Source organism: Dermacentor andersoni, chromosome 11 (genome assembly GCF_023375885.2).
Source record: "Dermacentor andersoni chromosome 11, qqDerAnde1_hic_scaffold, whole genome shotgun sequence".
Classification (NCBI taxonomy): Eukaryota; Metazoa; Arthropoda; class Arachnida; order Ixodida; family Ixodidae; genus Dermacentor; species Dermacentor andersoni.
In genome coordinates, this window is record NC_092824.1 from 49,755,970 (window position 1) to 49,773,401 (window position 17,432).

A 17,432-nucleotide genomic window follows, 5' to 3' on the forward strand; every position below is an offset into this window, starting at 1 on the left:
ATATACATCAGGTTTTAGGTAAGGGTGTGCCGATCTTAGAAATTCCGCATACGAATTGAGTAGTCCTTGTTATTCTATTCGCATCCGATTCCAGAATTTCCTACTCGAATTTGTCGAGTATTTTTTGCGTTCGAATACACAGCGGCATTTTTTTTTTCTTACAGCCTAGAAGGAGAAAAACTCATGCAATGTGTTGACTCACCCAAATTATTTTGCCGCACGATAACCTCGGTTGTGCAGGTGACAGCAGTGTCCGGGTAAACGCACGGATGACATCACTTGGTGCACAGTCGTTTTCAGTCGTTAGATAAGCGTGTCTCGCCTTAAACGGCCCGCGAATGTAGTGTCTCGATTTAGGCAAAACAATTTTCATGCAATAGCATTTCAGGCGGCTTCCCCCCACTTCACAGGCATCCACCTGACGAAAACTATCGACCGATCCCGAAGACAGTGCACTTCAGAGCGGCACGTCGACGGTCGTAGCCACCTCTCTGCGAAGTGACTTTTTTTTTTCATGAGCTTTGTTTGTTTGAACGATTGACTTATTTATGCAAAGTTAATGCCACGGAACAACACGGCGGAGCACGTATGGGTATACGAGAAGAGAGAGAGAGAGAGAAAAGGGAGGAAGGAAAGGCAGGGAGGTTAACCAGACTGCGTCCAGTTTGCTACTCTACACGTGGGGAGGGAATGGGGAGTGAAAGAGAGAGAGAGAGAGAGAACATGAGTCTATGCCACACTTTCACATGTACTAAGTTAAGTGTAGGATGTCTATGGTCGGGCACTCAAGTCTGTTGCCTTCAGGTATACGAGAAGCTCATCTTTACTGCCTGGGATCCCTCGACGCACGCACGATGCCCGTCCGACGCGGCCGGGAGTCGAACCCTGCGACCTCGTGATCAGCAGCAGAACGCTCTACACCAGCCGAGCCACTCGAACGTTTAGGCAGCGCCTGTTCGCTCATTGGAAGCTGATGGCCTTCTCTCGGCCGAGATCATCTCGATACCTCTGGCAGAATTTTTTTTTCTCTGACCTATAGTTACAAGAACTTTCTCCGGAACGCACGACACCGGCGACGTAGATAAGCTGGCTCTGACAGAAACGTGGAACGGTCACTGTGCCCGCACACGTGGCATTATGCAAATTAGAGTGAAGAATGAAGGGCCACGCTCTCATGGGCACAAGCCATTAGTAAGATAATCAGCCGTTCCTAAGAGCGATGATCTTAGTCGGGTGTAAGACAACTGCAGGATTAGCCGACAAGCAACGAAGCCAGGGAGGTCATAGGATAAGTTAACTGTTCCTTTTTAGTTTAACTCTAGAAATAACGAGGGATAAAAAAAGAAAATGAAAGTGGACGAAAACACAGCCTGTTACCAGCATAACCCACGCATTTCGTATTACTATATAGCTGCGACCGCGCGTGGCCGTCATATGGTTATAAGCTCTAACTAATACGAAACATATTATTCTAGCTCACGATCAAGTTAGAGGTAGGGGAATGGTCTTTGTTTACGTTTACTTTTTTTTCCCCATACATGGACAATTTTAGTTTTGTCGCTCCACTTGGATTCTCCAAACGCGACCGAGCCTACCTAAGGGAAACGCGGCGGTGCCCTAAGTGGATGTAATTGTTACACCCCGGATATAAGGGGAGGGGAGGGGGGAGGGCGTTATGCGCCATCGAGGACGACACGCGAGTGTGCTCCCGTGATCCCGGTCGACGCCGCACCTGCTTCACCCTTAAACTTCCACGCACGAATCCTACTCGTTATACCAGTTTGTATGCCAGCTGAAGACGAGTCCTACCCGTGAAAGTCACACTTCCTTAGGTATGGGGTTAATGGGGCTTGACCGTCGAGGTTGGAAGCAGTACGCCTCCGGCTACATCGCCTCGCTTATGCTGAACATATAAGCTCGCTTTACGAAATGAGTTGAATAATAGAAAAAAGAAATAAAAAAGTATAATGAAACGATAATTTAACACGTGCCTTAGAATCCTTAGAATTTTCAGCACTTGTACGCGTGCTCAGAGGCACACAGAACAGAACCAAAACGCAATAATTAACTCTAAATGACACGAAGCTTGTTTGAGTTAGCGAGGTTGCAACGGTATGGGGATGACACGACCTCAGCTTCGTAGCCTTCGGTACGACGAGGACGGAGGCAACGTTTGCTGCTTGTCGAAGTAAGAATGTTGGTGATAGGTGTATGTGCAGAGGGACGCATATCTAAATACATCTAAGGCTTCATGCCCTTTACGTCGCGGCTGCACATCCATGTATGGACATACTAGGGCGAGCCAAGAGCGAGCGCATTTGTACCTCAGTCGCGCGTACCCAGATGAAGATATCCGGTGCCGGCATTGTCTGTTCGGACACATACCTATTGACCCAAACTGTCTACTACAGGCCAGACAGCAGGCAGCATCAAGTTCTCTACTCGGCAAGACAGCCGTGCCAGCACGTACCAAGCGATCCGAGTTGATATATATCCACAAAGATATCCGGCCAGGAAACGGCGACAACGAAGAATACCAAACCCCGCGTAAACAGAAAACTTCGCTTCAGAAAGTCCTGCACTGCAGTGAAAGTTCTCCCTTTTAAACGCCGCCAACTCCAAGTATCGTCTCAACCGTCAACGGATGATTGCGCAGCGTCCCAAGTTTGAGGCGTAGCTGTTGCCCTTGCTGGGCATAAAGAGGGTGGGAGGAAGGGGAGGGGGGGGTTGCTCGATCAACGAGTGGGCCAGGTCAGCCACTCGAAACGTGCACGCCCAACGCGGTGCTCCCACGGTTGGAGGACTTTTGGAGAGAAATCGTTTCGCGAACGGTGAAACAAGGTTTCCACACTTGGTGGCACCTTGACGTCGCTTTAAACCACCAGGAGTGAACCCCACATTGGCCGGTTCACCTGAGTGCCTGAAGTCAAGTACGGACGCTTCTGCATGTAATTTACATTTCTTCCGACGCCACTTATCTAGGCAACACTGTTTAGTAGTGGCATCGGTCTTAAGACAAAGCCTCTTTCTTCTGAACAAGCTGTCTGGCATTTAGGATGAATGTAATGTGTCAATCAAATGAATATTTTTTTTTCACATCTGGACGTACATATAGTAAGTGGTAGCGTGATAAAAAAAAAGGTGATAAAAAAATGTGGAGAGAAGATGGGGTCACTGGACGCCCCATTTTGTGAGCGCTGAAAGCGCTGGGACTTCTTGCCTGGGGAGAGGAAGGGGGAGGGGAGGAAGACAATTAGTCAAAGGCCGCTCACGTCTGCAGCCAAATGACCTTTACACAACAGCGCCTTTTCAGCCTTGTGCGCCCCGACGAACTGCGTCGAGCGCGGTATAATACCCCGGTATCCTCTGTGCAGACAATGGCCGGTCGTTCAATCGTGCTAATGCGACAGGGGGGCAATTGTCTCCTTGCGCGTCAAATCGAGGACAGTCGCAATAAAGGTGATCAACGGTCTCGTCGCCGCTGTGGACATGCGCAAGCACCCCTATCAATCATTGCTATGAAGGCAAAGTAGGCCCTCGAGAGTAGTGCCACTACTATAGCCGCAGTCTACATAGTAGAGCTGCCTCGGGCCGACGGAGTCACAAGGTTAATGTGGGAGTTTTAGTCAGGGTTGTGTGGTAGTTTATAACTTGTTGCTGCCGGAGTCAGTAAACCATATCAGCATATATTAACGCGCGTAGTTGCAGCAGGGACGTTCTAAAACATAAAAAAACACATAAAAAACGTCTCACGCGCGCAACATGCATGTGAATGACTCGGAACGGGTTTGTTAATCCTCTGCCATTCGTTGGCCCCATGCCGGTTGCGTAACACGATCTTCTGCAGCTAAAGCCGATTCAGCGAAGGGATTCTTTGGTCCCTTTGCTACGTTACGTTCTCCCGAGTTTGACAAATCGGTTATCTGTAGTGCTGGCTTCAAGGCGTGAGTTGCCACGAGCTCTTGGCTTGTTAGGCTTTCACGAAACCTGCGAGACGGTTAATTGAGAGGCAATTTTCCGGCCACGTACGCCTCACCGGTGCGGTCTCTTGCCATATGTGTCATCTCTCCGACATAATTGCGACCGAAATCGCTGCCACGTCCGTAAATGCCAGTTGGGCGTGCGGTATACAGCCCTCGGCTAAGCTGGCAGAGCTGGTTGGAAATGATAGCGGGGACAGTGTCGGAAAAAAAAAAAAGACGCCCAGCGGCAATCGGCCCGTAATTCTTCGCATCGGTCACCAACCAACCTACTTAAGTGGAAAGCGCAAATGCATTTGCTAGCACACGGCTTGCATTTCTCGTAACAGCCTCACCAGAACTTGATATGGTGCGTGGTGCCCGGAGCTGTCGTGTCAAAAGTCTCTCGCGTTAAGTTTTAACGGTCGTCGAGCGCTGTCTCCGGAGAGTTTCTTGTTATTTTTTTCTTCTTCTTTTATTTACTGCGCTATTTGCCCTTCGTCGCTTCGAGCTCCATTCGTGGCGATAAAAGCCTACATTGTTGCAACACTGTATGACGCCTTTGCTGCAAGAGCCATACAATGACAAACCACTCATTTCTAGAATGCTGCTGCGACATTTAGTGAGACACAGCGACCCTCGATAAGACCAGTTGATGTGGCGCAGATATGCGCGTCGTGCCATTAATGAAAGAGACGCTAACGCATGCCAGGCTAGACCCGCCTGCAGCAACTCCACTCACTCACTCACTCACTCACTCACTCACTCACTCACTCACTCACTCACTCACTCACTCACTCACTCACTCACTCACTCACTCACTCACTCACTCACTCACTCACTCACTCACTCACATCCTGAGCATGCGACAGTACCATCAGCCTCGCATATCTACACGTGCTGTAGCAGTCTTTTGCGAAGCATAGCCGCCTAACTTATGAAGCAGAAACAACCACATGTGCGACTACATTTTATCAGGCGCTTATGCATGCAAATAATTGTTTTTTCCCACCTTTACTCAGCTATGCGGCTAAGCTTTGAGCACGAAGGTTGCTAGAACTTATGTCGACGTACTCCAAGTACTTGCATTGGGTTTTTTTACGCTACCACGATGCCAAAGCGTACACCCTCTTCATACCCTTTCTATTAGGTACCTCATCTCTATTTTGCAATCTGTTGCTTTACGATGTAAATATGCGCACTCCTTCCTACTGCACAAATAAGAAATACACTAAATAAATATTATGATGATGAAATGAGGACTAAACGTACGTTTGTTACTCTATATACCAAACCACAAGCTATATCATATCGATCTGGGCATTATCGGTGTTCTGACTTGTAAATGTGCCTAGCGAATAGCAATAAAAAATGCAAACAACAAACCAGGCCCAGGGTTTTTGAAGCCTCATTTGTTTGATCAGTTCTATCAGGGTTTTCTTTGGATGCATTATATCTTCCCGGACACAATTGTCCATCATTAAAGTGGTCACGCTTACATAATTTAGAATCACCGCGATTTAAGCTCCATGGCTGAACGGTTTTTGTACTGCAAACATCTCATGCGGCGCCACGCCCAAGTTTGAGTCGATGCTACAACATAAACTTCAGACGTCTATACTATACATATTCTTGTCGCTGGCAACTTTCGGAACTTGCCGTTCCCGACATAACTATTTCAGTTGGCTTAAAGCCGTTTCTTCTTCTGTACTGACATGGCAAGCCTTTTTCTTCTAGCTGCTGCACATTTGGAGCCGTTTAGAAGAACGGTCGAAAGAACCTTCGGTTTCTTCCGTTGTTCTACGTCGCGCTGCAGGCTGTACGCTTTTAAAACAAAGGAACAGTAAGGGCCACGTAACGGGGCAACATCACACGCTTTCTTGCGAGAGCCCTCCCGGCTACTGCGCAGCTGCGGTTCTCAAGAAATCCCCACGTATGCACAAGCAGCATTGCACTGCGCTTACGCAAGCGTGCGTTACTTGTAGCACCGCCCAAGAGCGTGCCTCCGCGCCGTTCCCCCCCGGGACGGAATTTCGCGGTCTCGCGAGCCAAACAAATGCGGCGCTTAACTCGGCGCGGTGCGCGGGCGAGTAATTACCCGGCGAGTCCTGTTGTTTCGTTTCGAAAGAGAAACGCGGGGGGGAACGTGCCAAGCGTGTACTTTCTTCGCGGGACGCTCCGAAAAGGCTTTGGCTGGCGCGCCCTCGCGTGCGTCCACTTGGGCTTATTTACTTTTCAAAAAAAAAAAAAAAAAAGCTGGACGCCTGGCGGCGTCGTGGTGCGGCAGCGGCCCGTGACGTCGTCTGCGACTTGGGACCGCCAGCAGACGACGGGAGCGAGCAGACGACACGACACTGACACGATTCACACGCGTGACGGCCTGAAAGGAAAATTACGCCCGGCGGGGAAAAATGGTCGAAACGTGCATACGAGAGAAGCCCCGCGAGCTTGCTGACTTCGCAACAATCGCGTCACGAGAGGGATGGGCATAAACGGCTAAGGCGAGCCAAAAGGAAGCGAACGCGCCCGGAAAGCACATTGACGGAGGTGCCAAGAACACGTCTTAGCGATGGGCAATACTATATGCCTTACATAGTGCACACTTTCTGTTCACCGATTAAAGGGGGAAGCAAGTAACGCAAGGCACGATATGCACCTCACGAAAGTGCGTGAAGAACTTGCTTTAAGGGGAAAGGCTCGCTGTGGAAATACCCCGAGGATCAAAAGGCGCATATATCTCATACGTGCACCTGTAATCAGCGAGATGGTCGAACACACAGCTTCGGACTGACGCAATCGCACAAGGATGTGATCTTACGAGGTATTGGTATCGCCTGGTACGGTGCTTGATATGCAACGAGATCGAAATACTTCAGCTGTATTCCGCAGTTATGCCCGTAAATAAGTTCGTACACTCGATTCTGTCCTCCTCAAGGCGTTTACGGGTAAACGTTGCTCACGAAAGCGGCTGTAATTAAAGTATTGCGAAGGCTATAGTCTTTGCGGCGCGTATGTCATCACTGGCACAGGCAACAGTCGTTGATGTATAGCGACAACGTTGAGCACGATCTCAACCACGTGTACCATCTTCGCTCATCACTGATCGTTGCGGCGATCAGCGTTGCATACGCGGATAAAAGCACATTTGTTAGAGATATAAAGAAAGAAAGATCAATTAAGCTTTAACTTTTCGGGCCAGCGAAGCACGCCACGAAAGCAGGCCTTTATAAAAGCACGCCTTTAGAAACGCTCTTTGCGTACACGGGTAGCTTTCATTCTAAATACGCATGGCACTATTGGCACAATGCCCAACCGTTTCCGCGGGGACACCAGATGAAGAGGCAAGGAAAACGTGCTGAAACTGTCTTATTTGCAAGGCAAAAAGAGAGAAAAAGAAAGATCTAGAGTTTGTACAAAGAACGAGGTCTGGCATACTAAATAGGCAAGTACTGGTGAAGGCAATCGCCCTGAAGGCGGGTCTTTACGGCTTGTGCAACGGGGCACAGCCGAGTTGATGCGTGGCGTGACAACCGCCCGTCTTAGCGCGGCTTTTTACGCATATCTTCGAAGTGCACATATTCTACCCGTACGTTATCGCGAAACCTTTCACGTTCCTACAATGTGCCCGGAGTGCTTCTTGAAGTTCAGTGTCGTATGCCTGTTATACGCTGCTCCACTTCCTGCTGTCTTGATAAACTCTGAAGCTGCTGTCACGCATACATATTCTGCTTTTCTTTCGCTTCCGGCTCTGCAAGTAAGCTTTAGATCGGGAACTTCTGTCTAAATACACGGGAAAGGAGAAGTCTTTCTCGGCAACCACTGCACCGAATTTGATGAGGCCTCGATGCACTTAAAAGAAGAAAAAAAATTAGAGTCTAGTGACTGTAGCAAGCGGATTTTTTTTTATTTAAGCCTTCAATATTTTTAACAGAATTTACAATTTTACATGCACCGAGTTTCCAACTGTGTAACGCAACAACGGAAAATGATATCACAATTCTGTAAACGCACCGAATAACACATCTAGAAAGCGGGGGAAGCTGATGTGTTATACGACGGTCTGAAATATACCACTAATACGTGAGTAGGACTTTTGCAAAGACCTTCGTAAACGTTGTAACCATATAACGTAAGCTGTAAATTCATATATCAAATTTGTCAGCCTTAAATACTCTAACAGATGTAGCTTAAAGAACTGCGATACCTGTCTTTAGCGCATAGTTAAACATTTGTAAGCTTCGTGCTTCGATCGATTTAGCACCTACCAGTTTTTGAGAATTCTTGCGAAAAAATCCCGTGCCGCACAAGTGAGAATTATGCTTGCTAGAGGCATCAGAGCTTAACTTTCTCTCTCAAATGCGAACACATTTAACTGAAATAGGTCTAGCGATAGTCTCGCAAAATCATCGCTAGGTTTTACGTGTATTCGTGCAATAGGGAAATTGGAGTCTCCGCCCCGAGCTGAAGCTCTTAAATACGTTAGCGTACATGACAAAGCTACGAATCCGCGCCAGCTTACCCATTCCACGCCAAATTCCTCATTCGCTGGCTTAAACTTCCTTTGGTTCCTCACGAGTACGACAGAGCAAGTGTAGAGCAGACCCCGTCTGCCCCTCGAGTACGTGGACTGTAGAGGAGGGCGTCTGTATACCTGCGTTACAACCTGTTACCACCCATGCACGGTGACTCAGTGTCCGTGACGCACTTCTGTCGAGCAGGAAGTCGCGGGCTCGATTCCCGACTGCGGCGCGACAGCATTTCGACGGAGGCGGAACGAATTAAGGCTTGGTACACTGTGATTTGTGCGCACGTTAGAAGGTCGTAATCAACCCGGAGCCACGGCGTTCTCTTGGGACGTTACACTCCGTGAATCAACCAATAAATCAGCCAAATTACCTCCGAAAAGCTTTGCATAGATACTTCAACTTAGGACAAGCTATAGCGTGCATAAAATGTTTAGAAGCGTTGGAGAATCGTTATAGTGGGCAAACGAGACATAAAACTAAGAAGCGATACCGGCAGCAAAGCGAGCGTGTGCGCACACGTGGCAGATATCGCTGCGTATACCCAGAGGTGGCAGCGCAGTCGAGTTGCCGTATTAAAGAACACAGCAGCTGCGACCAAGACTTTCCCCAACTTACACAAATACAGCATCTTCTCAGAACACTACAAAGACGCATGCACCTGGTGTAACGAACAGCTCACTGCCTATCACGTCACGTGGGGGTGTACGGGCCCCAAACCGCGAGACATACAAACACAACAGCCGGAGGAGCAGTGGGAGGCCACCCTGTCCAGCCCAGACCTAGAGACCCAGCGCGGACTGGTAATCCAGGCGAGAGCAGCAGCCAAGGCCACTGGAGTTTTGAAATGAAAACTCCACTCACTGTAAATTTTTTTCTCCGTATTTGTTTCCTCTTTTGTGAACAAATGTTTTCTACTACAGCTGCGACTTCCCATCCTATAGCATGACGGACGAGGCCATGAGTACCAACTACTTTAGTCCTGTTAATCATATGTCATGTTATTGCCCTATGCTACAGCACGGAGAGAAAGTCTGGTCATCAAAGAAAGGCCGTAGTCAGTGGATGCGCTATATATGATCGTAGTAACCACAAAAATCTGCATAGGATACTAAACTGATGCGTACACGTTTAACATAGGTTAAGACTGCAGCTAAGAGACGGGAGGAAGGAGGCCAAGGTTGCTTTGCACTGTCTTCATTGTAATTTCTTTTTCTCTCGAAGGAGATCAAACAGCGTTTTGTGACGTCACAGGTTTACCAATAGTATAACATACTGGCGGAGGAAGCGTGAAGTTCTGAGGACGTCAAATGCAGACGTTCTATTAACCACTGCAATGTCTTTTTTTTTTCTTTTTTTAAAGGGACGTACGCACACCCTGTGCCGGTATTTTTCCTCAAACATTATAAAACAATCACAAAGGTATATTTTCGATCATTCAGAAGCGAAAGAAAAGATGACACCGATAATGGTAAATACATTATTCGTATATGGTCCTTACTTGAGAGTGAATAATGTACGGGTACGTCAGTGACATGGTAGGACCGAAACGCTGAAACGTACCGGTACGTCAATGAGAATGAAAGGGCTAAAATAGATTGTTAGCTAGAAACTGATTATATGCAAGCCAGACGACGCAAAACCGGACGACGTGCAGGACTAATGTTACGATTCCATTCCAATCAATTCCATTCCTTTGCGCGCTTCTCCTGTTTTGGCGGCGTTCCGCCCACAGTAGCACCAAGATCGGAAAGCGGTGCATGATGAGAAAGAAATACAACCAGGCGAAAGGAATCTTTGCCTTATAGCGGGCCACGTGGATACCGAAGCCACATGAAAATTCCCCGCACCAAGACCTCATTGGAGTCACAAATTTCCACAGAGTTTGGGCCGAGGAACACAAACATTCGGGAATAAATAAAGGTTACGCTGGTTTGAAAGCTTCCCCGAGCACTCTAAACCTCCCAACTTTGGCAATTTCTCCCGCACAACAACTGCCAAAACACGCTTGCATGTAATTAGATCCGCGACGTGGCATGACGACATTTGCACTGCCTTTTAGGCGCGAAGGTCAAAGCGGGAACTTCTAACATTTTCTTTTCTCGAGAGAAATGTTTATAGAACTTCGAAGAAAGAGTACCTAACTAGTCTATATTGGTTAGTACTTATCTGACGTTTAGTATAATGTATATAATGTATCCGCAGGACATGTCGACGGAGCTGCTGACCAAGGACAACTACAACGTGATCGTGGTCGACTGGTCACAGGCGGCTCAGCCCCCGTACACCCAGGCGGTGGCCAACGCTCGGATGGTGGGCGCCCTGGTCGCCGACATGATCATGCACATCCAGGTGAGAACGCACGTCCCGCCATTTCTTTGTCTTTCTTTCTTGCTAAGACGGCCTGTCCTACGGTGGAGATTCAAATGAAGTCATCAAGGTCCTTAGGAAACATATTGCCGATGAGCAGACGTGCACGTAACTTAACTGGTTTTCAATATTCAGCGTCTCTGTACGTCGAGCCGTCTGTACATTCGGCCTCGATCACGCTGGTGACCTGCTAACCCCCTGGTTAGTTCGCATGATACAGCGACCGACCCGGAAAGGCGTTCCCCCGGACCTACACGAATTTTTTTTCAACTGCAACGCTTTGTTTTCTAAGAAACCCGTATTGGGTTTTCTTTGCAGTTTCGTGGTATACGGTCGGGTGGACGACAATTTTCCTCTCTTTAGAACATCCCTCCACCTTTCGGGCTTCCGCCGAACTTATTCGCTGTATATAACTGTCTGTCTGATCAGTTCGTATATGACAGCTCTGAGAATTTGCTCTCGTGTAGACCTCTTTTTCCATAAAAATGGGCACCAGGCCAACTTAGGTGCATTCAGATAGAAGTTCCATGCAAAAGACGCTGGTTCACAGATATTAGGTGCATTATAATACTTGTGTCTTGGCTATTTGGTACAAAATTCTCAAGTAAATACGCAGCGTGACGTAGACTAGGACCGCCATGACTAGGACTGAGTGAGGTACAAATACGGACTTGTCGTTTCGCGCTATAGTCAGTCCCTGGCCCTTCGTTCATCCTCGCCTGTCGTGCTGCTTCTTTTCTATAACATAGAGGCGTATGTAAAATAACGAATGTCAATCCTAAGTTCACACCTACGGCCTCAAGAATAACCCAGGTGTACTGTATCCAAGCCAATGTATCGAAGTCCCATCAATTCACCAGCTTGCTTGTATCCATAGAGAAATAGAGAGGTAAAAGCAAAGCCAGAGCGGGTGACCAGAGGATATCTCCGGTTTGCTACCCTGTACTGGCTAGAGGGGAAAGGATTGCCAAAGGTGAAAGAAGAAGAAAAGAGACAAACAGCACAGAACTGTCTCTATGGGCGCAATCGCGCAGTCCCCGAAGGTGCCACGTGGTCGTGGACAGCGTCGACGTACCAGTAATGCTTTCAACGTCACACGGTGCACGGTCACAACTTGTCACAGAGTCTGGTATCTCTTAAGCAAAGCAGCCGCACCTACTTCACTCTTAGGCAAAGTTACACCCTTTGGAGTGCCTCTTCTGCCACACAACAACAACCGTTATCTGCCTTGATGCGTTTCCTTTCTTGAACACGTCGCGCCCGCTACTTTACTGTCGGGAATGCTATCATGCTTATTACGCGCATGCCGTTCGTTACTGGAAAGTACCGGGATCGCAGCGTTAAAGAAAGGAAACGCATCAAGGCAGATGACGATTATCGTTGTGTGGCAGAAGGGGCACTCCAAAGGGTGTAACTTTGCCTATGGGTGTTATAGCGGCACGCACTGACGTCCGTGTATAGGCCAGTGTCCAAGAGTTTCACTTTCAGTGAGAGAGCGCTTGTTGCAAGCAGGTCTAGCTGTCGGATTTTTTTCTTTTATTCTTTTTATTTTTTAACGGAGGCAGGACATTAGGCAATACACTCTAAGAACAGTTTACACCCTTTGGAGTGCCCCTTCTGCCACACAACAACAATCGTCATCTGCCTTGATGCGTTTCCTTTCTTTAACGCTGCGAGCCCGGTACTTTCCAGTAACGAACGGCACGCGCGTTATCAGCATGATAGCATTCCCGACAGGAAAGTAGCGGGCGCGACGTTTTCAAGAAAGGAAACGCATCAAGGCAGATGACGATTGTCGTTGTGCGGCAGAAGGGGCACTCCAAAGGGTGTAAACTGTTCTTACAGTGTAAAATAAAAAGAGCTTGGTGGCGCAACCCACCACCCCGTTCCAAAGGGGACACTCATAACATCCACCCATCCCTCTAGCTTGGCTGAGAGTGCTGCTCCTTGCGGGTTGCAACGATCGCAGACACTCGAAAAAGAAGGTACGAGAACGTTTCCCTGCACAAGCAGAAGTACCTAAGCGCATGGCGAAAAATGCGGCGGCATTTCACGTGACAGACGCCAGCCGGATGGCAGATCTGCTAGGCGTCCCTGTCCGTGGAGCTTCTGTGGCTCGGCAAACCTTGTCGTTGACGAAGAACCTCAGCATCCAGCGGCGCGCAATTCGGGCCACCCTTTTCCTCAAACAGCTCTCCCCGATCGGATCGGCCTTTAGCGTGCGCGCGATCGACTGCGATTAGGCAAACGCCGCGCAGGCAGATAAGAGAAACGACAGGAAGGCGCGCGGGACCCGCGCACCGTCCTGTCGTTTCCCTTATCTGTCTGCGTCCCCGGCGCTGTTTCATATTTATGCTACCACACGAAACTCGCCCGTGCTGTCCCTGCCTTTTGCCAAAGATATACTTCTGCTGCCACATATTTTGTGGATTTCGGCGTGGCGGCCAATGACACCGCAGAGTTGCCCGCCTGGATCACACATTTGTCTTCCAACACGGCAGGCCGGGCCCTTGACAATGACCATGAGAGGTAGAAATGTATGCGACAAAAAAAAAAAAAAAAAACGGTATAACAGCCAAGCCAACCCAGTCGGGGCACTTTCGAACAGCCTCTTCGCCCATTTCTATTTTCGTCTGTCAATCTATACGGGCTTCTCCGGAGCGCAAACACGCGAACCGACGCGGCGTTCACGACCGCGCATACACACGCGGGCGTGTTGCGCTTCCAAGGTCATCGCGGAGGCGAGCTCGAAAAATCACCGCGCACGCGGTACACTGCGCTGTGTACCTTCCATCGCCACCTCGAAGCCTGCAGGCCCCCCCCCCCCCCCCCCCCCCGTCCTCCGCGCGAGTGAGTTCCCAAGTTTGAAGGACGAAGACCAGCAGCGTTCGGTGCTCCAAAGTGCGCATGCAATAACAGTCCGCCAGCGAGGGCCGTGCGTCTTTTTCGCCGGTCTGCAGTCTTCGATGTTGAAATGTTTGCCTTCGCTCGCATCCTTTCGAGCTGCCCTCCGCCCGAGAAGGCCGCGCCTCCTGTTGTTTCTCAGCTGCGTCGACGAACGTTGGTGCCAAGATAGCGCTCCCCGCTCATTTGTGATGCGTCACGGGGTCTCTCTATTCATTGTCTTGCTTCGTTCTTGTTCGTGGCGTTTTCTCTATCAAACCGAGCCTGTGCGTCACCTCGGGCGTCTGAAACGGCGGAGTGTATACCGCGTACGCTGCGGTAAATCCGACAGATGCATGCAGTGGGCCCCTCATACATGCATGGAGTAGGAGGGTGTTATCTACAGGCGGATCTAGGCCTTGCAGAGGCGTACAGGTAGCTATACTCATCTCGAACGTCTCCTTTTAACATGCGCGGAGTTAAAACATGTCATCAGAGTTAAATGTGGATGAACACTTTATGTGTGGCTATAACGCTGGCAAGAGGGATAAACAAGGTGGCTAGACGAAACAAAGGCAGGTTGCCTCCACTCAGCTCACATTCGCAGAGTTTTAGCTTACCGTTGCAAATGCACGTCATGCCGTCACCGTCTACGCCAGCAGCCAGGCTTGCGCTTTATATACAGCCAAGCCGTGGCGCTAGATGGATGCGCTGCGCGGCTTTTCTGGCATGCACAGGGTTGTAAGCTCCAGTAGAGCGGCATTCTAACATATGTAATAAAGCAGAAGCAGCAGCAGGCTTGAACTGACGCGGGCACAGTCTAAAGACAAAGCGCTGATTGCGCGCATTGATATGGGTGCTCAGTTTGCGAGTGTCGGTTCTTTCTTTAAGGTCAGCTGCGTGGTTTAGCTCAGGGTGATTATAAGCAACAAGGCCACCAGCATGCCGTCAACCAGTTGTGTTGATAGCCTGCCATCCGAAATGTCATGCTGTTGTCAATGGCGAGGATAGACGACCGCGTCTGCATAGTTTCACTTAAGAAGGGCCTGTCCATAAAATTAGCCAACGACAGAGAAGCCGAGCTTCCAGGTCTGGCTGCAGTCTGGTTTCACTGGAAAGTGGGTTTTGATTCTGCAAAGACGCACACGGTCGCCTTTTTAAGGCACTACTGCTAGGTTATTCACGCAGAAATTCATCCTGTCTCTTAAATATACTTAGATACGTTGAATTGTTGTGGAATTCGTGCAGAACATTGCTGAAAATGGCTAAATATTGGTCGGCGTTACGAACGCCACCTTGTGCTTAGCAGTGATGTCGGGTGGCTTGACTTGCGGCTACCGACAAAAAAATTTCACGCTAAATATGTTGAGTTAGACGTCGATCATAACGACCCAGGCAGAGATTCTAACAAGCCAACAGACCCATGAGGCTGGCATCTGCATGATAACCTGGATCAGAGCCCGCATTCTCGCACATGAGCTACATGATCGTGGCAACGAAGTATACCGTTGTCGAACGTTGGCTTCAGCGACATTGCTTGGTCTGCCACAGCTTATCGACTTGATCATTGAGGAATGTGGTATGGGGCACATTGCTCTTTTTAATAGCAAACTATCCTAGCCCCCCACCCCCTTCCGACTCTTCTCCGCAGAAGAGAAGAAATAATGAATGTAGAGCAAACGGAAGCAAAATAGGTGACGATAAGCGATGGTACCAAAGTCGATTATAAAGAGCACCGTTGGTCAAGCTCGATTTCTTCAGGAACACCGTGTGCTCTCCCGGTTCTGTATGGGTTCATTAGCAGGGGAACATTACAGAAAACAAAATAATAATAATTATTACTATTACATTCAACATGACGCCAGCTAGCGGCAAATATTTTTGGCAAGAACTGCTCTAACCTCTCATATGCAGTGAGCGTGAACCATCGAAGCATTTTTTTGTTGTATTGAACGTGTACAGCTTATCCCACCAGGACCGTGAGCTCACACCACATCTGCCAGCGGTGTTGGTAGTCGCTTATAAATCGACGTCTTCGTCGAAAGAGAGCACCGGCGACAATTAAAAGAGAGTAGGCAATAAAAGAAAATGCCCCGGTGGAAATGAATAAGCAGTCCGCATTCTCAGCTTACAGAGACGCTGCAAGAAGGTCGCGCATTGAAGGCACGGCGCGGAAAAAAAAAGGCGTGTAAACACGATGCCATTCAACGTATATTTAAACAGCGCTCAGCGGCAGGTCGCGGTCGCCTTGTCCGAGAGTGCTTGCTGCATTTCGATTTCTATCTTTTATGCTTGTTATTGTTGCTTTTTTTCCGTTTGAGCTTTCGCTGTCCCCGTTCTTTTGTTTCAGTCGCGGTTGCGACAAGCTCTCACTTTCTCTCACGCCTCGAAGCCAAGGCCGCGTTCCTCACCGACGCGCGAGACGCACCCAGCTGTTGATGAGGGAAGAGGAGGGGCAGGGGGGCGACCCGAATGGTGCGGGACCTTGAGGGGGAGGAGGTGGAGGAGAGGGTGGCGGAGAGAGGTGGGAGGCGAGACGGCGGTTCGAAATAACCGATGAGGGATCGCACCCGCACCCTGCCTCGCGGCCACGCGAGAGTCATCACCGCCGCCGGGAGCTGTACAGTCACACCCTGTAACACCCTGCAGCTCGGACGGTGTGCGTGCGCGTGTCCGTGCGCGGACTGCCAATTTTGCGACACGAAACACGTGGCCGCGCACCGACCGGCCGTATATTCTTCGTTATGCGCATTATCATTTTCTCGTCGTTCGCTACAGGCAGTCGACTCTCCGCTTCGAGGGTTCCTCCGTTTCCTCACCTGTCGTTCGTTTCCGTTTAGGTTTGTTCGGTTCCTTTTTCTTTATATTTTTACTCTTCTTTCGTCATTACTCTAAGCCAGCGAGAGGCAACGTGGGTGCCCGGCCCGAGGCAGTGCCGATTGCTTCCCTCGACGCCTAAACCTACAGCGTGCGGGAGAGAGTGCTTACAGCTCGAAAGACGGCGCTCGGAACGCATCGGTTGTTATCGGTTGCGCGGGGCGCCTTTAAATTAACATAGCTTGGATAATTATACCCACCGTTGGCAGAATGCTCCAAGGTGAACCGCCCGGGGATTTAAAAAAAAAATAAAGAGGCAGCTCTGTCCAAACGCTTAGTAGGCATGCGTGAAGACATTTAGCCTACCAGAGGCCCGCAAATATATTTACATCTTACATTTCTGTCTCACCCTGCTCGCTTCGCCGTAATGCTGACCGATGTTCAGGTGTCAGCCGAGCGCTACGTAGTTACGGTGTAGTCAGAAAGCTGTTCTCTTTTCAATTAACCAGTCTCATTATCTATCTATCTATCTATCTATCTATCTATCTATCTATCTATCTATCTATCTATCTATCTATCTATCTATCTATCTATCTATCTATCTATCTATCTATCTATCTATCTATCTATCTATCTATCTATCTATCTATCTATCTATCTATCTATCTATCTTGCCAGTGTTGCAATGTTTACAAAGCTCACTCAGGTACGCAGAAGTTCAAATGAAGACCGCCAGAAACTTCGAGAATATACATCGGTGACTGGCACGGCGCCAGCCACCTCCGACAAGGTTAATTGCAACTTTGGTAATTAATTACACACATTTAGAACATTACCACGCACAATTTCGGGCTCTCTTCTCGTATCTGCGCATGTGTGA

At 48.9% G+C, this 17,432-nt stretch overlaps 1 protein-coding gene across 2 annotated transcripts in view; it reads left to right on the plus strand.

Moving 5' to 3' along the window:
• The window catches only part of LOC126517972 (pancreatic triacylglycerol lipase-like), a 116,117-nt gene that overhangs the window by 76,809 nt on the left and 21,876 nt on the right, over nucleotides 1-17,432 (plus strand). For both annotated transcript variants that reach the window (XM_050167807.3, XM_050167808.3), the window contains exon 3: nucleotides 10,688-10,834. In XM_050167807.3, the coding sequence (XP_050023764.1) occupies nucleotides 10,688-10,834 (147 nt within the window). The remainder of the gene's footprint in view (nucleotides 1-10,687; nucleotides 10,835-17,432) is intronic.